We start from the raw sequence: 25622 nt of genomic DNA, 5'->3' as shown, positions 1-25622 counted from the left end.
CAGATACATTTGGGTTTATTTCCCAAGTCTATTACAGATGGGTGGTTTGCATTACTTTCTTGATATGCAAGATTGGCAATTGGAAGATGCAATTTTTCTCTACGAATCCAAGTATGCTTTGCAATCTAGATAAAGTTCATAATGGATGACAGTGAAACAGCATAACTACCTTTTCAGACAGGATAATGTTGGCTCCCTACTGTGGTAATAAAAAAGGTGATGTCACTCTATGGTAATATTTGGTTGGCAATCTTCTATACCCATACATATCCAACCCATATTTCCTATATTGTTGGTTTACTCTCTAGATTCATACACAATGCCAAAAAACTAATTCGAATGCTGCAAAGAATATTCTGGGCCATATTAAGGGTACTTGCTCCCTTAGCATTGAGTATAGTGAACAGAGCAGTGCTCCTTTACTTAGGTGCACTAAGAGAAACTGGAAAGTGATATTAACAGTAGGAACTCCACTTCTAGATTTGTCTATTATCTTGGTTCTAGATTGATGGCTTGGTAGTACAAGAAACAATCACTGCCTGCTCTACTACCAGGGTTGAGTCCCAGAGAATATCTTAGTGCTGGACAAGAAGCAGTTTACTTTCAAAATTGAATTTGCTTGAAAAGTTGTATTAACTAGAATCTGCATCCTAAGAAGCAATTGAAACTGTAGCCCAACCAGCAAAGAACTTTTCTTCATGTACAGACCAACATACATCATCATTAAATTTTCCTATTGAACCATGATCAAACAATTACCTTTTGTTAGAGTCGCCAATAGACTCAATCCTCTAGGATCACCTGCAAAAGCAAAAGATGTCTTCCACAAGAGAGCAAGAAGAGCAAAATATTGCCTGATTATGTGCACAATGGATTAGACTGATGTTGGACTTGAAATGTCCATATGATGCCTTACTTATATAAGCAAGGTTAAGAGATAGGTTTAGACAAGATTGTGACAAGTGTCTTAATCCTATAACATAAGACAGCTAACAAGACAAATATTAAATGACCTAGGACACCAGAAGTAAATGTGACGAGATAAGATGTCATCAAGACAACCAAAACTTTTAGAAATATTCCTAAGACCTAAGTAAACTTAACATATGAAAGGAACCTACTAGTGAGCTAGTTAGGTAAAACACCTTATTGGTGCAGGGGCACCCAAGGGTTTTATGAGACCACATGAGTAAATGTGTCAAGTTGAGTCTATCTGAGGTGTAATAAGGACATTTTGCTCATTTTGTGATGTAATAAGACCATTTATAGTCCATGGTGTAATGTGTAGGGTTCATGTGTCATTGTTTTCAAAAGTTATCTAGTTGAGTCACAAAGTTGTCATATGAGCAAATAAATGTAAAAATGTTCCTTATTGGTGTGAAGATCATGTAAAAATGATGTAAAAGGTCAAGCAATGTAGGGTTGTCATGAAACAACTTGTTAAAATTTTCAAATTTGAATTCCAACAGTCATGTTTAGTTTAAAAGTTGGTTAGGAGGTTGAAGTCGGTTGAATGGGCATGGAGAAAGTTTAAATACTCATGTTCACACCTGGAAAAGGTTTTTGTTGATGGTTGAAGGTCGGATCTTGTAAAACAAAAGAGTTCTTGGCAATGAGTAAAACGATTCCCTGCAATTTTGTGTAAAATCTGAACTTTTTCTTGGTTGCAACAGTCCGTACAGGGCAATATTTGATTGGATTTTCATTGGAAGTGATAGGGAAATGTTCTAACACTCATTTGGCATTGGTTTGAAGGCCTAATCAATCCTTTTTGTGCATGTATTGTTGACTGTCCTAAATTCTGCCATATTTGACAGTTTTGTAAGGGTTTGAGGGTCACAATGAAGAATTGACCCATTCCACTTTATGTATCCACTGTTTCTTGTGGAATGGGTCTGGAAAGTTGTATTATAGCCTATTCTAACAATTGAAGTGCAGGTATGGCCATGGAGATGTGATGGTGAAACCCTAGGCTGAAGAGTGGTGAGGAATTGTGTGTTGAGTAAGTAAATTTATGATGCCATGTGTGGAGTTGAGTGAAATCATTGAATGAGTGGGTGTTTTTACAGTTTCTTGAGTTTATGCAGGTCACATATGGAATGTGTTTGGTTCATTGTTGGAGTATTGAAGAGATTTGAGGGGTGAGATTGAGAAAGCCCTTGCTTGTAGTCCTAAAAAGGAGGGTTTTGTGTTTGGGAGTGTAAATGTTCATGGAACTGTCTAAAACCTTGAAAATATGTTGATTTGCATCCTTTAGTAAGACTTTTTGGGGGTTTTGAGGTTTGGTGATGAGTTTTTGAGGTAGTTGCTTTGTAAAAGTGGACTAATTAGCCTAGTTTCATGCGTAGCAGGGTGCTGGTTGGTACAGTTGGTCCAAAGTACCTATACCTGAGTTTTGGATATGTTTTAGAACTCCCAAATAGGTGTCTAAATATGTAATTTGTTGGGCAAGTGTTTTGGAAGAATTTGGAGTTAAGTTTTAAATACCCGTTTAGTAGGGCTACTACGAATAAGCCTTATAGAGCAGTCCGGGTGTAATGAAGTTAGAACCCTGAGTTTGATGAGTGCAGAACCTTTTGTCAAGTTAATTTGAGTGTGTTGAGACCCTTCGATGTGTTGGATAAGCCTTTGGAGTTGGAATCCATAGTTGAGTGCTTTGAATGAAGCCTAGTAAGGTTGAGTACCAAACAAAGTGAATAGATTGTGAACCTAGTTTGGAAAAGGGGTTGATGATATCCCTCTAGAGTTGATCATGACCAATATCCTCTGCATCACTAATTCACACCAACACCCTTGAAGAGAAAATTGAAGATGGAAGAGAAAATTGAAAAACACTTTATAAAGATCTTGACAAAAGCCAAAGGGATCAAGTTCCAAGACATGCTAGGGCTGCTAAAGGAGACATCATATTGATGTCCTCAAAATGAACAAAACAGGTCAATGAGACTTAAAAGTACACTTAATTAAAAATTGAAAACTACAACCACAACAGAAGCTCTGGTATCAAAAAGAAAATAAGCATTATTTTATCCAAGTAATAGATGTGAGTAGAGACCCATCTAGGAAACAAGTAGCTCATAAAATTATAATTTGGAGACTGTTGTGACCTTTTCATACATCGCCCCATTGCAAACGGGGACCCCCTCTTTCCTGCTTTCCGCGTTGGTTAGTTTAGGGTTTTGGCAGCATAATGGGCAATTTTGAGTTTCCCGTGCCCAAGTCTCGGATTTTTGAATATGCCTAATTGTCATTTAGGGTTTTTGAAGTTATAGGATCAAGCACATAAAGTTGAGATTTTAAATGATCCTAATTTTGTCTAAGTATAAACCTTTTGAGTGTTAATGTGTTTTTGAGCGTCCATGTCGGTAATTTTAAAGTGCTAAGGTGTTTTAGGACCTTCTGGAGTTGTTTTCTCGCTCCTAGGAAGTTATTCAAGTTGATTTTGCACTTTATCCCGATAGGTTTCCTTTTGTTTCGCTCAAATTTTGGTGAATTTGCCTAAGTCCATATGAGTTTTATTGAGTTTTGAAGTTTCCTAGTGGTTTTGAGTGGAAAAATCATCATTTTCCGAATGAAAATCCATATTCTAAGGGTTAAAAGGTCAAAATTCCACACTAGAGGTGCTTTTCCCCTCATATTCCTGACTACCCATGATTTTCCCCACTCAAAATCCAGGCTGGACATGAATTTCCCCTGGAATCCAGACATGCCCTATTTTTCCACCATTCAAAATCCATACTAGGGGCAATTTTCCACCAGGTAACTGAAAATTTGGCTAAGTGTTGGGACTTTTCCTGACAACTCACGTTTTTCCACTAGGAATGTGGATAAGGTTGCGGATGACTTTTATGATGATTCCTGACATGGATCGATTTTCCACTAAGTGCTTTTGTGGCAGGATTTTGTGGATTTTTATGCGGATACTCATTCCAGACCCTAGGCGAATTTCCACTGGAGATGATTTTGACAATTTTGTATCCGGATGATTATCCAGACAGGGGTCGATTTTCCCCTAGGATGATTTTTTGTGCTGAGTGATGAATTTTTTTGGTTGGGATTTTCCCAATAGGGGTCAATTTTCCCCTGGACCCCAATTGTGCAAAGTTGATGAAGATTTTGATAGGGATTTTTATCCCTACTTGGGGCGATTTTCCCCCAAAGCCCAAAGTAGATATTTAATGATTTTTAATGATTTTTATTGGGGTTTCTATCCCGAGTTAAATTGATTTTCCCCCAAGTGGTCATTTTGATCTAAATTTTGAAATATTTTAAATGAATGGGCCCCAAATTTAATTGTTTTTACAAAGTGCAACAATTATTTAAAAAATAAAAAACAATTAATAAATGATTTGCAAAAAACATTTAATGATTTAACCTTCTAGAAGCAAATCGATTTTTGTCAGGCAAGTATAAGTACAAGTTTTTTATCCCACATTGCTTATGTGGTGAAAGTTGAGGGTGAAAGCAAGTTTAAAAGGAGGGAGACCAGCAATATTTTATTATTATAGTTGCTAATGGTGATTGTTGTGGCAAGTTGAAGACATATCATAGACTCCAGCTAGGCGATTTTTTGCTAGAGTGTCCATTGGACACCATTTGGAATTCTAAAGTTGCAGATTTGTTTGTCTCGCCTTGGCGCCCCTTGTGGAGGAGAATTTGCAGCAACTTTGGCCACCATTTTCAATGATTTTTGGGGTTTCTTCCTAACTTGGTGCCATACTTTAGCTGGGCGATTTCAACTTCGGGGGTTATTTCCCTTTAGTTTGAACATTTTGATGAATGTGTTGAGTGTTGGTTGGCTGCCATTAATTTCAGACTCAGTTGGACCTGCACATATCCACCATTGCTGAAGATTTTCTACCTCCATTGTTGGTTGGAAGTTCGATTTTCAGACTTCACACTTTGTTCCCAGCTGATTTTCACCTAAGGCGATTTTGTCAAGAGGTTGATTGGAGGAGTTTTAATGCATTTTCAGAGCTATTCATCACTGTTGCAAGTCTGAGACGCCATTGTTGCAAGTTGTCCTCAGAAAAAACTTCATTTCCAGCCACTTGACAGCTTTGGCAATTTTGTTTGGAAGACACTTTTAAATCATTTTTTGATCATTTTCAGGGATTTTTACTACTTTGCAAGGTGCTGGTAAGTCTGAAACAATTCATTTCAGACTTGTCCTCAGAAAATATTCTTTTTACCAGCCATACTTGTCCTCAGAAAATATTCTTTTTAACAACCATACTTACATTCCCGGGATTGATTGTTTTCACCAATTGAAATAGATTTTCATCAAATTTGTGCATATTTGGGTGATTGCAACGTATTTTTAGAGAGTAATTTGTGAAGTTGCAGGTTATCTTCAAATTTGCTGACAGCCATTGTTGACCTCGGAAGTTGTCATCGGACATAGTTTTGTGTGAAAACACAACCTTTCACACCTTTCCGTAGTCATTGTTTGATCCGGTTTACTCCTTTGCACTCTGATTTGAATAAAATTTCTAAGTATAAGGAGGTGATTTCAGACTTTGGTCTGAAAATTGTTAATTTTAATGAATTTCACGATGATTTTATACCCTGACCTTGTCACATCTTGCAGTTAATTGTTAAAATCTATTGAGAATGTGATTATTTTCCTGATTTCCATACCCAATCTCGTCTAAATCATTAGGAAATTAGAAATTTTGTCAGGAAAACTTTCCAAGGTTCTAACTTCTAGCTTCATACAGGTACGAAGTCGAAGTCTAGACTCAAGGAAAGGAGAGAACAACAGAGGATTGTTGAGATGGGATTCTATCCAGAATCCAAGATGTCATCCAGATGGAAGGAGATTACAGACACGAACATGCATTTCTTGAACATGAGCCAGATGCGACAGCGTATGTTCGGAATTGGAAGCCAAATTCCTTCCCCAGCCTATGTGAACATTATGAAGAGTGGCATTTATCAAGCCGTTGGATTCCTGCAATCCATACAGTGCAATGAGCTTATCCTGGAGTGTGCACGATGCTATGATCCTCGCCCCCGAATGATCAAGACTCCTAAGGGTGCCATCATTGCCTACCTTGCTGAGGATGCGATCACTGAGGTGTTTGGAATTGCACATGGAGCAGATATGAAAGATATAACTAAGGATGAATATGAAGATAGATGTAAGACGATGGATGCGTGCAAGACCGTAGTAAACAAGGAGTGGATGATCGAGCCTAGGCCTCATCATTCCAAGGCTCCCAAGACACTCATGTGCATAGACTTCAAAGATGAATATAGTGATTTAATATTCCTACTTAACCGAGTGATGGGGATACCGTAGGGTGCAATATACGATGGATGGATGTTCTATTTCATCCAGGATTGTCTGAAAGGAACGTTGATTAATTGGTCTAGAATCATAAGTGACAATCTGGATTTTCAGCTGAGGAATGTGGAGCGGTCCAGATCATTCGCCATGACTTCCTATTTGGTGTACCTGCTTGCATGATTTGTTACATGCAAGGGATTGATATGCAGAGGTGAAGTTGGGGATGAACAAGGACAATTTAGGAGTTATGAGTGCTATCCATAGTTGAACATGTATCAAATTGAAGCTTATAAGAGAGTGAATGATGTATTCATAATGTACATAACGCGAATGTTGCAAGTTGGAGTCCACAGGAGGTTGTCTTAGGAGGCAACGGAGCTGATAGAGAAATATGGATCGTGGTATATACAGTTTCCCACTTTCACATACCTCAGGATTCATGGATTTCAATCTAAACCTTACAAACTTCCTAGGTATCCTTCTGACAGAATGATCTTGTTGGAAGTGGTCAGATAGCTTTTGGATTTTGATTCCATCCAGAAGGAAAAGCACAGAATCAGCATGCCAATTCCTATTTTTGTGGGGAAGACATCGAAGGTTTGCCAATCCGCCTTAGTAGCTAGCACAGCAAATGACGAGCTTGCATTCTATCGATTTGCAACATACAAGAGAAGAGAAAGATTTGATCTAGATAAGAAAGTTGGAAGAATCAGAGGAGATAAGTTCATCCACCAGGTAGACATAGAAGATTATTGGGTTGACCTGATGGACGAGCAAGCAATAAAAAGAAGAATGTGGTTCAGAATGTCAATGGATTTCATGAGGAAGTGTGGACTTTTCCTCATTCCTGATCAAGTAATTGATGATAAGGATCATATGCATCCACAATATGAGAATGAGATGAAGAAGACGATTTTATTGCCAAATTGGTCAAAACCAGAAGAAATAGATTTGAACAGATTGATGAGAGAGGTCTTGAGTTTCTCCTGAGCATGGGTGGCTATTCAGATGAATAGATTAGTTGATATGGGTGTTGCTTTCACTTATGAAAAGATGAAACGGGAAGAATTTTCTTCCGAGGATGATCAGAGGACTATCAGTGATATCAGGATTCATGCGGATGAGGAGAGTCAAGCTCCCAAATGAAGGAAGAACACACCAGGAGAAGTCAAGGCTAGAGGGAAGAAGATTGAGGAGGTTAAAAAGAAACAAAAGTCTATCATTCCTTCAACTATCATTCATCCGCCACCCCTCAGTGTCTCATCAATCAAGGAAGTTGAAGTGCCAGAACAAAACAAGGAGACTGAGCAATGTTCCAACACAGTGATATTGCCAGAAAATATTCAGGATTTACATGCCACAGAGACATCTGCTCCACCTAAAGAGGATAATGGTCAGTCGGGATCCCCTACTGTCCTTTTACAGGTTAGTTTGGGAAAGAATGTATATGATTTGACCAAGGATAATCCTGATGATGATGATGATGTTATCTCGGCATTGAGAGGGCTTGATCGAGATATGTGTCTCGATGATGGTATGGAGATGGCCGCTATTTCTGATTGGTTGATGAGGAGTATGGAGAAAAGTAAGAAAATGATAGAGGCACAGTCTATTGATGACATTGATGACTACTTAGCTAGAAGCAATAAGGAGAAAGAACCTAAAAGAGCTGAGATTTTGTCACACATAGCTAGAGATGAGACAGGAATGTGGATTACGCAAGTGGTTGTTCCTATTGGAGGTGTGACAGCGGACATTGCTACTCCCATGGATTTCCATATTACTTCAGTTACCCTTGGTCGTACTACCAAAGAGCAGGAATTTCAGGAGGTTGGTGACACCCTTAAGGCAATCAGTGCAAGATTGGATGGAGAAATAGAGAAAAGAGAGAAGTAAGAAGAAGAGAATATCAGACTTAGAGAGTACATTGCAGGGATAAGGCGTGAGAATCCCACCCTTATTTCCCCTATTGCAATTGATCATGGACTACATTCACATTATGAGGCAGCGAGAGATACACTCTCAGAGGTGGAAAAATGGATTGAAAACACAAAGAGATAGGCGGATGATTTCCTTACTCAGTTTGTCCAAGCATTTGACAGGACAACAGGGCTCATATTTAGAATACAGTATTTGGAGGGAGTTTGGGAAGAATTTCGACCTATTTAGGAGAAGACTATTCCACACCTCAGAGCTTTGAAGAAGATTCCTATGTCCACGTTGATCATGGAGAATGTTGTACACAATGAAGATAGATACGATTTCCATGGCTGGTATTGTTCGTTGGTCATGAAGAAATCAACTTATGAGAGTGCACAAAAGAGTTGTGCAGAGATGGAGGGATCTATTCATGATATTCAGTCGAAGATCCTTGCCTCAATTGAGGAGTTATTGGGGGTTGATGTCAGTGAAGCCAGTGGGTTACACTTAGCTGAATTAAGAGACAAAATGAAATTCATGTATTTCAATCAGTTGGACTCTTTGAAGAAAAGTCAGATCAATGATTTGGTCTCTTTGTTGATTCATGTTCATGATTTGCAGAAGCTCATGCCAGATTGGGAGAACACTTCGGATGCTTGCTCGGATGCATTGGACGTGATTGATTTACAGCACGATACCTTACCCAGCATTTCCATGGAAGAGCTAGATTCTGTATTGGTTAGATTCTTGGAGTATGCTAGGAGAGAGAGAGATGCAAGGGGGGATCTTCTAGAAGATTCCCTATTTGATGACTAGGTATCTTTCTATTGGGCCATATGTTGGTGGCACCATTTTTTATGTAAACCCTAATTAGGGCAATTCTAGGGTTTTGTTGGCATGATCTTGGCCCTTAATTTAGTTTTAATCTTGGCTATCCATTTTGTATGAGACTCTATATATACCTCATTGTCTCTCATTTGTAAGAGAGAGTTTTTGTAAAATTGTTGGTATATGCTACAGCTTTTGAATATAAATCATTGTTCGACTTGATGGTGATTTTGTCTTTCAAGTATTATTTTGCATTCAAGGTTCTCAATTCCTCCAAGTTAGATTAGAATTTTAGATTAGAATTTGATTTCAATGTTTGTTAGATTGAATGAAAGAATTGTTGAGTATATTTGTATGGAATCTATTAATCCATACCACTAGCCCTCATGTTGATTGTAAGTGTGCCTTGCGTGGTCAACTGGAAATTTATGCAAACTTAACTTCAATTATTACATATCCATTGTTATGCATCAACTTGGATGGTTTCAATGCTTGATGGTAGTAATTTGAATATCTATGAGATACCCCTTAGATGATTGCACTAAGCTCGTGTCAAGATCTGTTCGATTTGATGGTGAGACCTTGCCTAGTTTGATTCCACTAAATTTGTTCATCATTTCCTACATTCCTAGGCTTAGAATAGATTTCCTGAACACTATTCCCTTTTGTCATTTTTTAGTAAGTCTTGTTAGAATTGAATCCAGAACTACATTGCCATATCCTAAGTTATCAGCACACCCATTCCATATCATGATAAATGAAGTTAATTCGAACAATTGTGTAAGTTACTGAGTGAAAACAACAATTCACATCGACCATTGAGTTACCCACTCGTCAAGACCTGACTGTAGAAAACTTGGAATCATTTTAGTTGATCTTATCCTTGGCATCTGAGGTGATTTTGTTCAAGAGAGGGTAAAGTACTTTGGTATTTTATTCTGAATGTTATGTGCTTAAAACACACATCAACAGAGACCAAGGTTGGGAATTAAAGCTGTCATAGATTCCTAGCAAAGCTTGATGTAGAAGAAATGATAGAATCACCATCCACCACTACAATAGGTTGATATTTCAATATAAAATTGGTAATATCCTTAAGAGAATGTCCAAGGTTAAGGGTGTCAGCTAAAACAATCCTAGAAAAATGAGTACGCCCCCTAGACGGTATCCTAACACCCAATGCCAATGAACCTTCAAAAGAGGGAACAAACCAATAATTGCACTATCTCTTTGGTGACAGTTTTAGGAAAAGAGAACTAGAATGTCCTCAATGTTGAACAAAAGTAGATTGATAACAGATGGTATGAGAGCACTAAGTGGACAAGGTTGACCTAGTAACACAGAAACAGAAGAAGTCTCATTAACATGTCTCCATTAGTTTGTCAGCCAACAAGATCCACATTGCACTTGATGGTTTCAATGTCCATAATAGATTGAAAGGTACTTGTCTATATTGCCTACAATGCCCTACATTTGAATGTGACAGCCTCCCAAAGATAAATGACCAAGCACTCCTAATTAATTGATAAAGAAAGTAGATATTAAACCTCCAAACACTTTGAGAAACTAGCGTACATTTCCTAAGTCTCAACAAAAAGGGCACCTTAAACTATAGTGTTCCTCATTCTTCACTTCCAAGAGGGAACAAAGATGATAATACAAACCCCTAATTTATATCAACTTGTAATTGCTCAAGACAAACCTGTAAATGTCCTACTAGACGAATCCTCAAGCAATTTGACCACTAATGTTATGAAAAGGACTAGTCAGATGATGCTACCATCAACAATCTATGAGAAATGCTCCACCTAGGAACCCATTTAGCATCTCAACTTCCTCAACCTAAAGACCAAGTGCATAAATGACCTGATGTCAATTGACCTGAAGTCCTTGAAGTTGATTGAGGATTACTTCCAAATATTCGATCTATCGAAAAGATACAAAGGAGAAGTCCAAGAGGCATAACTGTATTTCCAATATGGATGTTCTCTAGTTACCTTATTGATCATAAACATTGGAGGAAAAAGAGAAATCATGACGTCTAAGGATAATTTGAATAGAAAAAACCAATAAAAAGAGAAGCTAATAGTAAAATGGTCATGGAATATCAACATCAATGTCCAATGGGGACACAAGGAGAAAACCCTCTCAACGTAATGAATTTCTAAAATGTATATCTCATGAAGGCTAAACCTCTAAGGGTTCAAAAATTGTGAAGTTGGAAAATAAGCCTAAAGCTACTCTCACGACAAAAGGGCTAGGAAGCAAATTCGTCTTTGACAATGCACTAAGGAACCATTTGTTTGCAATGGATCGTATGTGGAAGTATCATAGTTTGACTATCTCAATACACATCTAGTTAAAAGATCCTAAATTGGGGCCAAACTTGTGAGTTAATGATTGAATAGAAATGTAGTAACTTCAAAGAAATGTCCTAGAAATGTACCTAAAACACCAAATTCCGAAGACAAAAGGAATGTCCCATGAGTGTGAAGTAGACTTAAATTCAGTATACAAGTCAATAAAGTGAACCAATTATATGATATTGTGATCTCCACAAGCTCTTCTTCAAAAGGGTATTTGAAATCTCGTATGAGCATCACACTGAAGACCATTACCTTAATTTTATTAAGGTGATTCACTAGCTAGTGGCATGCATAGAAATAAGAACAAGGTCAAGGGCATTCAAATATTTCTTCAAACTATCACAAGTATACAAGGTGGCCACATCATTGAAAAAAAATTGTATGGTGATGAAAATATGATGCAATGCACAAATATCAACATAATTATGTTGTCAAATAACATCTTTTATCTCATCAATGTAAATATTAGAGAAATTCAACAAGAGAGGACACCCCTACTTTGAATCCATTAGTATAATCAAAAATTCCATAGTCTATGGGTTTTATGAAATTGGCCAGCAATTGTTTCAACTAGACATCAGTACTCTCATGATGGCAATACTAAAGGCATTTAGGATTATTGAAGTACAAAATTTAGAACACAAATTGTAAATATGTTTTGCGCTCTCTACATGAAAATCATGTCATTAGATATGCTAATCAATACACCATTAACATCCAACAATTACTCGATTATACTGAAAATTTGTAAATCAAATTATTACACAATTACTGCACAAATAAAAATGTTGAAATATAATTGTTTTATTCGGGATGATCTTTACATTGCAACACATTAGCTTTAATAGCTTGACATTTCCCATGAATAACCACCCAAAATTCTTAACATTAATTTATATAAAACTATATTCCCCCCCCCCCTATTACATCAATTCAAACAAGTGTGAAACACTGCAAGGACTAAACACAACAACCCTTCTGAAGACTTTTAAAAAGAATCTCTACCAATTCTCCTTGCTCACCCAAGAAACACCACACTAAACACATCACTCGATCTCCTGACTGTCAAACCTGCAAAATATTTGTGAATCAAGGCGTACTTCACTATCCACAAGTATACCACTCCTGTGAACTGAGATAAACTCCATTATCCACAAGAAAATATACCAACCAATGGTGAATGGAGACTCTCTCAATTATCCATGGTAACACAACCACCAATCAATTGTGAATCATGACTAACTCATCCATAGTAAGACTTTTCCATTTGTGGATTGACACTAACTCAATTATCCACAAGTGCACACTTGCAAAACTATAGATCAAGACAAACTCAATTATCCATCTATGCTCCCCCAAGTTTCCAGGATGGGGATGGCGAGACATATTTCCAATTCGGGATTACTTTTTGGCCATTTTTTAGGGGACGACAAGCAACGGCTATTAAAAAATAAAGAAATTTTTAAAATATAGGGAAATTTCATATTATTCAGATGATAACGTTGATAAAGCATTCATCATAGACATTATAGAACCTTTGTGAGCATAGGTGATTGAATAGGGATTGTGATCTTTATATATACATATGAGCACAAATTCATATTTTTCCAAGAAGCCAAAGCCTTCAATACTACATGTTTTGTTGTCAAACTCATTTACAAAGAGGAATGGTTAAGTAAAAAGGTGATTGGTTATGTTCCAATTTGATCTTAAATGGGATTTTTCTGAGTTGTCTCTACAAATACATTTTTGCATTATGAAAATGGAATTTCTTGCCAACTACGACTTAATTCGTATTCAACAATATAATTAATATAGCATGCCAACTTTGTCTATGGCAATCCTTGTACACTAAACAAGTTGTCTCCTACATGAAACAAGATAATCCTTGATTGCAGCTTTGACTATGACGATGTAGAGATTTGCAATAGTGGATATATATTTTGCAGATTCTATGATCATGATTCATCATTGGTGTAATACTTGGTTAGACTTATATTTTGATGGGGTTTGGGAGCAACACCCCGAATGGGGTCGAGGAGCAACACCCTTTGTGGGGGTCTAGGGATAGTGCCCCCACAGAGTTGAGGGGCAATGCCCCTCATGGGGTCTTTATATTAACACCTTCAAAACCACACAAACCTTCATGGTGAACAGCATTTTCATATTTTTTTTGTAAATCCTACTGGGCATGTCATAAACCAAACAAGCACTGAAAGGTTGTAAGTTTTTTTTTTTTTTAATTACATAAAATTGTCCCTGGGTATGTGTTGACGTGTATTTTGTACACCATCATACACAGAATAAAATACCTAAAGGCATCTTATCCTCTCTTGAGAAAATAGTCTCTAACTGCTGAAGATTCGCGTAAAGGATCAGTTAGGTAGACTCCAAGGTTCTTTGATGTAGGGTCTCTACGTGTGGACAAGCTCCAGTGGTATGATGTGATTTGCTGGAATCACAAGGGGACTTACATTGAACTTCCGATCTTCTTTGCTGGACACAGGCTCTTACTAACTTAGATTAAAAAATGGAAAAAGGATGGGGGTGAAGAGAGGATCTAATCTTAATACTAAGAATGTAGGAGCAATGATTGATTTTGATGAAACTCTAACTAGGTCTTGTTTTGACATCAATGGAACATCTACACAAGGCTAGTGCGATCTTCTAAGGGATCTTTATGATGTTCAAATCATCACCGCAGGCATAGATACCATCCAAGTTGATGCATATCAATGAAGAGGCAACAAATTGAAATTGAGCTTAGGCTGAATGATCCAGTTGACTACGCAAGGCAAGTCTGCAATCAACAAACTGCTAGTAGTATGGATGTACGAATTCCACTATCAATCAATCACATTCCCTCCATTCATTTAATCATCTACCATCTAAGATTGAAGACTCAACAAGAAACCATGCAAATTGCAAGAAAAACGACATATTTCACCATTACTTCAATGAAAATGGAGTTTGTTTACAATCAATGGCAACAATTTCTTGCCTTGTCCTCCTATTCTACTATCTATCTACTAACTACTTTCAACTATTTCTATCCTATCTCTCTAATTCTCTCTAAATCTCTCTAACTCTCATTCTCTTTTACAAATGAAATGTTTGGGCTTATATAGTGCCCACAATACAATCTGATGGCTTAGATCAATTCAAGATCAATGGCCAAGATTTTACAATGAAAACCCTAATTAGGGTTTGTTACAACCATTACATAACATTCAATGTTTGACCAATGATAAAATTGTATTGCTTGGACACATGTCCCTTTTAGAAAAATTGACCAATGGATAGCCGGGGTAGGTACATCGGAGTTTGTGCCACCTTCCATGAGTTAAGTACATTGAATCTGGACATGCTGAGATGGACTTCACTAATTGGAGAAATGATGACTAGGACGCCACCTCATTTGACACTTGGAACTTGGTAGATATTCAACTTGATGTTGTTGAGAAGCTTGCTTTAATTAATTCATCTGGAACTATTTTGCTTCTTCAACGAGCCCTTGTTCTAACTCCTTGCGTCCTTGATGTGCAGGAAGATGATGTACCTCGCCTTGGAACGCTGGATTGCCCTTGATGACGTTAGTCCAAAGAAGGTCGTCCTTGCCAATGCTAGACTAGATGAGGTCGCCCCTGTCCTTGCTTGATCGTCCTGGCGAAGACTGTCCTTGATCCGGCTTGATTTTTTCTTGAAGAGATCTTCATTCGATGCCTACACAACATTTCAAAATTAGTAACATGATTTTGCAATACATAACATAAATTAGAGAGCAAATTTTAGGAAATTTAATGATAAGTCCTTTATTAATCATTTCCTAAAAAAGACTGAGCTAAGGCAAAACAAAATTCCAAAATTCAAAATTAAGGCAATGACGATCAAAATTTGAAATTAAAACAATAAATCCATATCGTCATACCTCTTTGAGAGCTTAACTCTAAAATGCAAAATAAAGGAATTCGCCTAGGCAAAATTTGAAATTCGATAGTCTTGATGTGATCTTCAAAAGAACGTTCCTCTTATCAACTTCGCCACCCTTCAAGTCTTGGACGTGATTTCCTCTTCAAGTTAGCAATTTCGCCATCTTTGATATGTCTTTGACGTCCTAGGCAACTTCGCTCAAATGGAAACTTCAAGTTCGCCTCTCCTTTGGATAGTAGTTTCGCACCACCTTTGATTGAATTCGCTCCTCTTCTTGAATGATAATTTCGCCCTTCCTTTGTATGAAATTCGCTCCTCTTTTGCCTTCTCCAAGTTGCATATGAGAGATGATAAATGATGATGTGAAAATGAAATAAACACCTTCCTTTATAGGCGCTCACCTTCATATTGACCTTAGGCCGACTTTTTGCAAAATATAGCAATTAAAACGATTTTTAAATAAATAATAAAGGCCGACCTTGACAAAATAAACCCAAGCGCTCCCTTTTGATTTTTATTAAATTAATAATTAATTATTAAATGCCTTTATTTTTAATTAATAAATTTCGATTTTTTACAAAGGCAAAAAATAATTAATAAATACATACCATGCGCTATTTAAATGCTTTTAATTAAATATCGATTTTTTTTTAGCATTTAAATAAATTTAAAAAATGTGTTTTAAGCGCCAAAATGAAAAAGTGAGAAGATACGTACCTCATCGCCCTGGTCCCTGACTGAGGGACAGGAGCGATCCATCAATTTGGTCATGATTCTTGCAATTTTTACGTCCAAGGTCTTCATCCTTACGTCCAAATCGCCATTTTAGCTGGGTCCTTTGAGTTAGATTGACTTGCATGTGTGAATGAGTGCCTTTGGATGTAATATCGCCCTGGTCCCTTCCTGAGGGACAGGAGCGATCCTAGTGTCCTGGCTCAAATTTGCAAACTTTTGATCTTTGTTCTTCATTCATTGTCTTCCAAAGGGCGTCCTTGACCATGCCTATCTTTGCCTTGTCTTGGTTTTGATGGAACATGAGTGTTTTAGTAAAAATCGCTTTGGTCCTTGTCCAAAGGACAGGAGCGATATAGGCTCTTTGTGCAAAATGGTAGCATTTTAACGTTCAACACTTTGGTATATCACCTTCAAAAGACGCCTTAGACCTTTTACCATCTTGCAAAACCTTGGCTTGACGTAAATTTTGAGAGACTTGGCCAATATAATCAATATCGCTCTGGTCCCTTCCTGAGGGACAGGAGCGAACTTCAAGTTTTTGAGCTTGTCCTTGCGTTCTTCAACTTGCCATTACCTTCAATGCGTGAAATGACGTCCCTTGATTCCTCTTGGTGGCTTGATACTTGTTAAACTTTCAAAATCTTGGTCTTTATGGAAATTTCGCTCTGGTCCCTTCCTGAGGGACAGGAGCGAATTAGGATATTTTAGAGCAAATCCCTCAATGTGGCGATCCTTGTAACTTTGTGCTTGATGGAGATGCTTCGAAACGTCCTTGGTACCTTGTTCTTCGCCTTGGAGTGTCCTGATCTTGGAGGGACGGCAATATAATCATCATATCGCCCTGGTCCCTTGGAGAGGGACAGGAGCGAATTTGTACTTGTAGTCTCCATCACACTTCGCCAGCTTCCAAATTTATCTTCAACGGTTTCGTAATGTCCCCTTTCATTCGTCCATGCCTTGGAATTCATTGTAACTTGGCAAGAAATTCATCTTAGACAAAAATCGCTCTGGTCCCTCCCTGAGGGACAGGAGCGAACTTAAGCATTTTGGTCCCTTGTTGGCGTTTCATAATCTTCAATTTATCTTCAATGAGTTCATTTCACCTCTTTTCTTGCCTTTGAACGTAAAATTTGCTTGATCTTTGCCCAGATCGTACCTTATGAAGAATTTCGCTCTGGTCCTTCAATGAGGGATAGGACCCTCTAGGCAAAAACTTCATCATTTCGTTATTTTTGATCAAGTCTGGATGTCCTATCATGCTCATTTCGTCCTTCACCATGCCTTTGATGTCTCGATTCGTCCAAACAAGGTCAGGAATGGCTCAACTAAGCATTTTCGCTCTGGACCCTTGGTGAGGGACACGAGCGATTCGCCTTGGTCCCTTGGAGAGGGACAGGAGCGCTTTTTCGCTCTGGACCCTTGGAGAAGGACACGAGCGAAATTTGACTTTTCGCACTCTCGATCAGGACAATTTTAATGGAATATAACATTTAAGTATAAGTGACATTTCCTTCTATGTTTCTTCTGTTTCTTCTTTCTTATACTTTAAGTTATATTCCATATATACTTTCAGGATGTTTGAGAGTGGTTTTAGACCTCCAGGAGTTATATTGCAAAATCTAGTTTTTGGAGGTTTTTTCAGTTTCCAGACTTAGTCAAATTTCAGGATCAGGACATTCCAGACTTAGCCAAATTTCAGGATCAGGGCCTCACTCAAGCCGGACTTGCTTATCCATGTGATCTCCCCGACAGCACTTCAAGTTATATTCATTTGATAAAATGTACTTCTTTGGACCTTTTCACATCGTCAAGACGTTAAAATCCTGCAAGGACAAAGCAAAATTGGATTTGTAGCTCCGGTCCTTCACTGAGGGACAGGAGCGATTTTTCCCCTGGAGGCATTTCTGTGCTCACGAAAATCTTCAATTTATATTCAATGGAAAGATCTCGCCTTTCTCCATCACTTCCAATTCGTAATTCATCTTGACCCTGCAGGAATAGTAAGATATTTGAAAACGAGCTCCCGTCCTTCACTGAGGGACAGGAGCGATTTTGCTCCTACAGGCCAAAATAACATGATTTTTCACATTTTAACACTTCACAAGGCGAAAACAAATCAATTCCAATGCCTAGGATCAAAAATCAAAAAAGTCAAAATTTGGTCAAAAATATTCAATTGGACAAAAATTCACATTTCATCTTCAACACTTAGACAAATTTAAGCTCTGCATCAACATTCCAATTGAAAATTAGACCATTCTGGCGAATTCATTGCATTCAAAATTTGCATTCTAGAAAAGGAAATTCAAAAAAACTCTCAAAACCAACTGGATCTGGCCTGAAAAGACGGTAATTAAAACCCTAAGGCTTGATCCTAAATCCAGACAACTAACAAACTAACAAAACCCTAAAAAAGCAAAGCGAAAACGAGCAAAACGAGCAAAAAACATGGGTCCCCATTTGCAATGGGGCGATGTGTGAAAACGTCACAACAGTATGTTAGGGGATGGCTACTCATCCACAAGACAGATGGGGGACATTTGGACATTTCCTAAATCTTGGGGACAGCTAGCCATCCCCTAACATACCCTGCCTTTTTTATGTACTAGGGACATGTCCTAATTTTTGACAAAAAAGGGGACCGGGGGGGGGCATTTCCTACACATCCTTGTGGCCCTGAAATGTTCCCTATGGGGGACTACAGGTAAAAAGGCATGGGACAAACCTGGGGAGCAATGTTATCCATAGGTACCAAACGCCAAATCTCTAGAACGACACATACTTTACTATCTTCAAACCAAACAAAGTTGTCAGGCCCCCTTGCTCCATCAAGAGACTCAAGATGAAAGATGAAACTGATGTTGCTTCTCATGCACTGTATCATCTCCGAGTGAAAAGCTAAATTGAGATGATAAAATACCTCCTCCCTCTAATGCCTCCAACCTCCAATTTGACCTGTTTAAAAAAGATGTTCATCCGCATTGTCATTGTGAGGAGAGTCTTGATCATTTATTTCAAAATTACTTCTTTCTTCCTTAGTTTTAGTAGCAGCCAAAGCATTAATTTTTTTACCTGCCATCAATAAGATGCCTTACACGTTGTATAAAATTCAAGCTAATGTGCCCTCTTTTGATTACAATTGTATCATTTGAATAAAAGCTTTTGTTGTTTTCCCACAGCAACATGATTACTTCACTCTTACGTTATCTTTTCTCCTCCACTTTTCCTTCTTTTAGTTTCCTTCAAGATTAACGTGCTTATTACAATTTTGGCAATGACAAGAAATTAAAAAAGGCAAACAAATGTCAACTTACCATGGCTCAACTAATGAAGATGCTTGGCTCACATAGAGACCACCAGGGTTCCATTCCCACTTAATGCGAAAGCAAATAGATACATGACCAGCCTTTGGTCACCTTAACAGCCCACTTATCCAATTGGTTTTTGTACTCTAATGCTGTAATCATTCAAAATAATTTCACCAAAGAAAAGGCAAACAAATCGTGGAGAAAATGGGAAATGAAAAACACTTCAGAGACACAGCAGATGCAATGGAAGCGTAGTTTAGGTGAGCTGGTTATGTAATAATCCTTAAATCAGCATGCAATACCTTGAACATGTGGAATGCATTTCGAGAGAAATTATATAGGAATTATAGTTGTCACAATGATTCTTTCAGCATGGTAGACATGGGACTCAACTGCAACAATCCTAGGATCTCAAGGGATATGCAAAAATTGTCTTTTCATTTGCTTGCTACAGAGTTTAATCTCAAAAACACAGGCCATATTGGCCCACCCTACTTTCTTCCCCTAAAGCAAGCTCAAATCCACCATGAGCACCATTGATTGACCCTCATGGCAGAAAAAACTAGTAGTAATGAGAAATCCCATGGGAAAATCAAATAAATAAATATCAAGCATCAAAGGAGATGCCAAAACAAATTAAAAGCATAGAGAATTCGTTAACTGATATCTGTAAAGTTTTCAGCAACAATAAAATGTAAAGAAGGTAGTTAATTAGGTCATTGCCATGCAAGAAACCAGTTTGGTGGATTAGAACACCCTTGTGGAAGCCCACGAGAAAATTTCTTTTTAATATATACTATATATTGTTCAAGGAGGTGTACAACCGTACCCAACTCTGGATTTGAATCTGTTACCTCCTCTATGGAGAACACATGCCTTCAGCATCACAGATTCACAACCCACCAAGCTGTACTGTTATTGGCTACTCAAGAAGAATGGAATAAGCCGTATGTTGAAATGTTGTTTGATTAGCATATGCCATAGATAAAGACTTAATAATATCCTTCTATTGGCTAAACAGTCAACTAGTGGTCTGAATTAAGTGGGCCTGAATTACAGTCATGTTGCATATCCTTAGCTCATGTTGATGTCCCCTTTGGTATTCTAAAATGCTAGTGACTGAAAATAGTAATAAACCCTTACACTATTTGGCAATGGCAGAGTCAATTAAAGGTGCAAGTTATTAAATAGAACCATTTAAATCAGTCATAGAGATAACCAATGATGAATTCAGATACAAGGCCAATAAACATTGGAAACCTACCCTTGAATCAACTGGGACTTCTTGATCTAACAATTGAAGCAGACCTGCAGTGTACCCTTCATTAGCATTAGAATGATCCTCCTCCAATTTCCTGTAAAAGACATTGAGAAAAATTATCTCTCCAATAATCAGCAAACAGTATTATTTTTAAAGATACCTATTCCAAGTAGTTCAGGTAAATGTACTCAATAAGGAATGCATAATTAAAAAGTTGAAATGATTTAGAGTTTGGACTTTGGACTGTGCCATTCCAATGGGCATGCAAAAGAATCTCTAATAAGCACAACTATCCCTTCATCTAGTAATAGCCATTATTTTTTCCACTTCAGATTCATTAATAAAACTCTAATGTACGTGCTGTTCTCCAATAATTGCTGTCAAAGAAACCTAAAAGGATAAGGTGATAAGAATTACGCTTCATCATCTGATCCTTCTTCATGCACAAATGAGCTAAAAACAGATGTCACTCCTCCAGAGTTTGCAGATTGCTGAGAGCTGCCAGACTTTTTTCTCTTCTTCTAAACAATATAAGAAATGAATTAGAAATACTAGTAACCTAAATTATATCCCAAAGAGGAAGATATAATAAGAAGAACGAAAAAAAAAATACAGAAAAATTATTAAACAATAATAACTACACGGTTGAATTCATTTATAAGATACTTACTTCAGGAAAGTTTTCATTCCAATTAGGAAATTCCTTGTTGACCACGCCAATGTATTGCTCCATAGCCTCCTCCGGATTCATGTTTCCCAATTGTTGCCAAACATGCCTTGCACATGCCAAAAATGGTCCCCTCCATCACTCAGCCATAGCAGCTCTCATTCCCTGTGATTATGACTTAAGTCATCCAATAAGCTACCAAGCAAACTATGTCCCTTAGTGAACTGGCAGTAGTGTCTGTTCTTACACTCCCCCTTCCCTCACAAGCAGCAGACAGGAAAGAACTATAAAATTTTGATCAAATGGTGGAAGAAACTTGTGATCTGTGATTAAAGGGATGCCTTCTATGAAGACAGCCCTCAAGAAAACTCTGCATGCCATTTCTTGAGGAAGAGGAGCACAAGGTCCTAGGAAAAAGAAGATAAGAAAGGATGCACCAGTGGAAATGGAGATGATTTACAGACAACTATTATAATGATTCATATTAACACTTCCTAGTGGAACATCTATGTCATTGCAAACTCTCACAAGTCTCCAGCTTCACAGTTCAGTTACGTTAAAATCCCACAAGGACATTTCACATTGGCATTGACTGGATATTTCTCTACGGTTCCCAGCACAATCTCAGTGATGAGGAGCAAAATTCTTTACAGCTCAGACACATTCCTATCCCTTAGAGCTCTAGCAACCACAGACAGACAACTAATTGCCCTTCTGCTTAAAACTTTAAATCAAACAACTAGTTTGGATTTCCACTAGACTTGACTAAGCATTATCTATAGAGAAAAGACATTTAATCATAGCAACTATCAAATTATTCAAAATTCTTGCAACTAACTGGACAGGAAACAATTATCATATCAACAGAATATATATACGCAATTAGAAGATCCTTAAATCTAAACAAGCCATGTAATCTGGCAAACAGGATATTCAATCATTTACTATTTCAATCACAACAGAAGACATTTGGCTGATACCTTCTCAAAAAAAAAATCAATCTAAATTAGCACCTTCCTTACCAAAAAGAACAGAAATCTCAGTAATAAAAAAAAGTTTACATATTAAGATTTGAGCATGTTCTAACATGCATTTGTCTCACTAAAACATACATATGCAAAGGCAAAGGAGGATACAAACAGTAAAAGGTGTGGCTGCAGGAAACAAAAAGTGGCACAAAAGAAAGCTAACCTCTTGGAAAGCAATGTGCATAAAGTAAAGTGAGTGGTGCTGGTACAAGTGGCCTCAAACGGGGATTCCTCCCCCCTGGCACTTCCCCTGATTTGGCGGCAGCAAACCAGCCCAGCAGGGCAGAAGATCTGAAGGAACATCAAATTCACAAAGAATGCATAAATTCAAAAGACCTACATCATGTTTGTGGTGATTTTTGTAGGAAGTAGAATGTGTAGTATTACCCTCTCTCTCCCCTATGTTGATGAGAGGGAATTTGATAGGTATTAAAGATTTTGGTGTATATCGTGGTGGAAGACACTCAATCTCCTTCTTACCCTCACATGCAGCAAGCACTTCTATTTCCTTAGGTGACACTATGGTATCTTTAGCAATCAAACCTATTGATTTTCATGTCACCAATGATTGTATTTAAGTAATATCGGGCAACATTGGAAGGCGTTCTCTTGTGGCCAAATTCCTTGGGAAATGCTCACCATATGAGGAATTCATGGCTTGGAATGCGCTAGCTTGGGATATCCGTGGAGATTTTGGAGCATGGATTATATCTTCTAGAAGTCAGCTCCATCAAAGACTACAACTTTTTGTGGCAGGATGGTTCTTGGTTCTTGGTGAAGGTCGAGGTGTTTTTTTCCAAGTGGTCCCCTTTTTCAGCTCCACAGTTGCCATTATCACTAATGTTCCAATCTAGATTCAGCTATATAACCAGCCTCTAATCATGAGCAATTAATCAAAAAATTGATTTATTAGGTTGTGGATTTTGTGAAATCGGATTTGAAATTAGTGGATTTGAAATGCAGGTTTGTCAAGGTTTGTGTTGAATATAACATCTCCAACCTCATTATCCATACTGTCAAGATCCACACTTTGTTGGGGATTTAAACCCAATTTATAAATGTTAAGGGTTTGCCTTTGAGGTGTTTCCACTATAATCTGATCAGGCACAGAAGGGGCACACTTTCAAAATTTCCACTAGGCATAGAGCAATCTGTATCAAGAATTAGATTAGGAAAGGAGGCTCCCTTGACAATGACTTCTGCTTGCAAAATCACCCAAAAAAAAAAATTGAAATGGCTCAACCACCTTCCTCTCTTCGTAAGGACATGAGAGATAGAGCTTTGTTGGTGCACACAAGTGGAGAGGACCTCACGTTTTCTACAATAGGTTGTGTTCTGTAACATAAGTGTACCTTGCCATGTATACCTCTGGTTTCAGTGCATGGCCTATGTGTACCTTTTTTTTGCAAGGCACATTGCTATGCGGCATGTGGCCTAGGCATGTCTTCTCAGTGAGGCGCATTGCTATGCAACATACAACCTAGGCATGTCTTTTCCATGAGGCTTATTGCCATTCCATGTAGGGCTTTGTGGCGTGCACGCAACAAGTGTGCATGATGGCTATTTTTATAGTTGTGTTTTTCGGTGTGTGGCCTAGGCATGTCTTGAGTGGTTACAAGTATAGGGTTATTTCTCAACCTAGCTACACAAGTCCGAGTTATTCCCCAACAGTGATTATATCGAAGATGCCACTTTGGGCTTACGTGTTTGGCAGCCACTGTCCTACTCAATTGAGTGTGAGATGAATTTGTTCTCCCCTATGTATGGTTTTGAATCCAAATCAATGGTGATTTAGGTATTTGTGTGTTGTGAGAAACTAGTAAATGCATGTTTAATACCATGGTTGTTTATTTTCATATTGCATGCAATTGAATTTAAGGATTAAATCTTGTGTGTGAATAGTGCTTGGTGCATCAGAAATCGGGAAAATAGAAAAGAAAATAAAGGGAAAATTACAATTTATTATGCATCAAAAATGCTATTTAATTTCTACAATTAGATAAAATTATTATTCAAAATTTTCCCTTGGCATTAGGAAAAAATTGATTAAATTATTTGAATTGTTTGGAAAAAGGTTTAAATCATATTATTTTATTTATCTTTGAAAAATAAATCAATTCAAGCACTTTTAAAATGCTAAATTGCCTATGATGAAAAAGGCATAAGAAAATTCCCTTGTTAATGGGGTTGGCAGTGTTGAGGCCCAAGCTGAAAGGAAGAATGTTTGTTGGTATCAATTTGAATATACCAAAAGTTGGAAGCCACCATAATATGGGTGGCATAAAATCAATTTTGACAGTGCATCAAGAGGCAACCCTAGCCCCTCTGGTGCTGGATGCTATATCAAAAATTGGAATAGGGAGAGGGTGGCAAATCTTTTTAAACCTCTACTGTCTTGGACAAACAATGAAGCCGAACTCCAAGATTTGATATTTTGCTTGAAATCAGGTCAGCAATTAAACATTCATTCACTAGAAATAGAAGGTAACTCGATCATCATTGTGAATGCTCTCCACAAGGATGTGATGTCGAGATGCAAACTAAATTCTTTTCTGGACATTGTGTTCGAGCTAGCGAAGGGCTTATCCACTTACATAGTTAACCACGTTTACAGGGAAGCAAATGGAGACATCAATGTGTTGGCCAGCATTGGGGTTGATGGGACAAATGACAAGACTATTTTTTTTAACCTATGTGACACTGGGACAAAACTTAGCTAATCAAGGCTATACATTCTGCCTCGGTAAGGAACATGGATTTCACACACTTGTGTAGCCTTTTCTCATGACGGACAGGTGGCTTGAGGACACGTTGCATTCTCTGCATGTGCCACATTTTATCTTAAGGGGACATTATTTAATTTGGTTTACGGAATCAAACAGTCGATGTAACAAGGGAGGATTGCATTGCATTGGAAATCTTGTACCTCTCAACGTACACATGCTTGAGCCTACGAAATGAGGCCTTCGAAGGGATTTAAAATGAGATGTCTGAAAGCAAAAATGCATCATAATTAATGCATTGTTGGCATATCAACATGGCAGAGCTCGATATTCATGTGAGATTTACTATCCCACAACATCAAATGTCTTTCCTAGGTGAGATAACAGAACAAAGGCTCAAGGTGGTCTTTTTGCCTCCTAATGGCCTGATGATAGTTGCAATTAACATGGTACTAGGAGTTAATTCCATGATAGCCTCTTAAGAGGTATCGACTTAATACTAATATCTCTTCTTGCTTCAGTGCAATCCTATTGGAATTGGAGTAACTAAAAGCAATGGTTTTG

The 25622-nt window shown here is 37.8% G+C and overlaps 1 protein-coding gene across 2 annotated transcripts in view; it reads right to left on the bottom strand.

The window, feature by feature from the left end:
* LOC131080108 (acyl-CoA-binding domain-containing protein 3) overlaps nt 1-25622 on the bottom strand; it is a 46931-nt gene that overhangs the window by 1789 nt on the left and 19520 nt on the right. Inside the window, exons 4-6 of one of the 2 annotated variants that reach the window (XM_058018205.2) lie at nt 21311-21416; nt 21058-21161; nt 20644-20734 (exon numbers count right to left, since the gene is read on the bottom strand). In XM_058018205.2, the coding sequence (XP_057874188.2) occupies nt 20644-20734; nt 21058-21161; nt 21311-21416 (301 nt within the window). The remainder of the gene's footprint in view (nt 1-20643; nt 20735-21057; nt 21162-21310; nt 21417-25622) is intronic. The other variant, XM_058018206.2, reaches the window with a different exon arrangement.

This window comes from Cryptomeria japonica, chromosome 11 (genome assembly GCF_030272615.1).
Source record: "Cryptomeria japonica chromosome 11, Sugi_1.0, whole genome shotgun sequence".
NCBI classification, from domain to species: domain Eukaryota; kingdom Viridiplantae; phylum Streptophyta; class Pinopsida; order Cupressales; family Cupressaceae; genus Cryptomeria; species Cryptomeria japonica.
The sequence above is the reverse complement of the archived record's forward strand: the minus strand, read 5'-3'. Positions and strand labels throughout refer to the sequence as shown.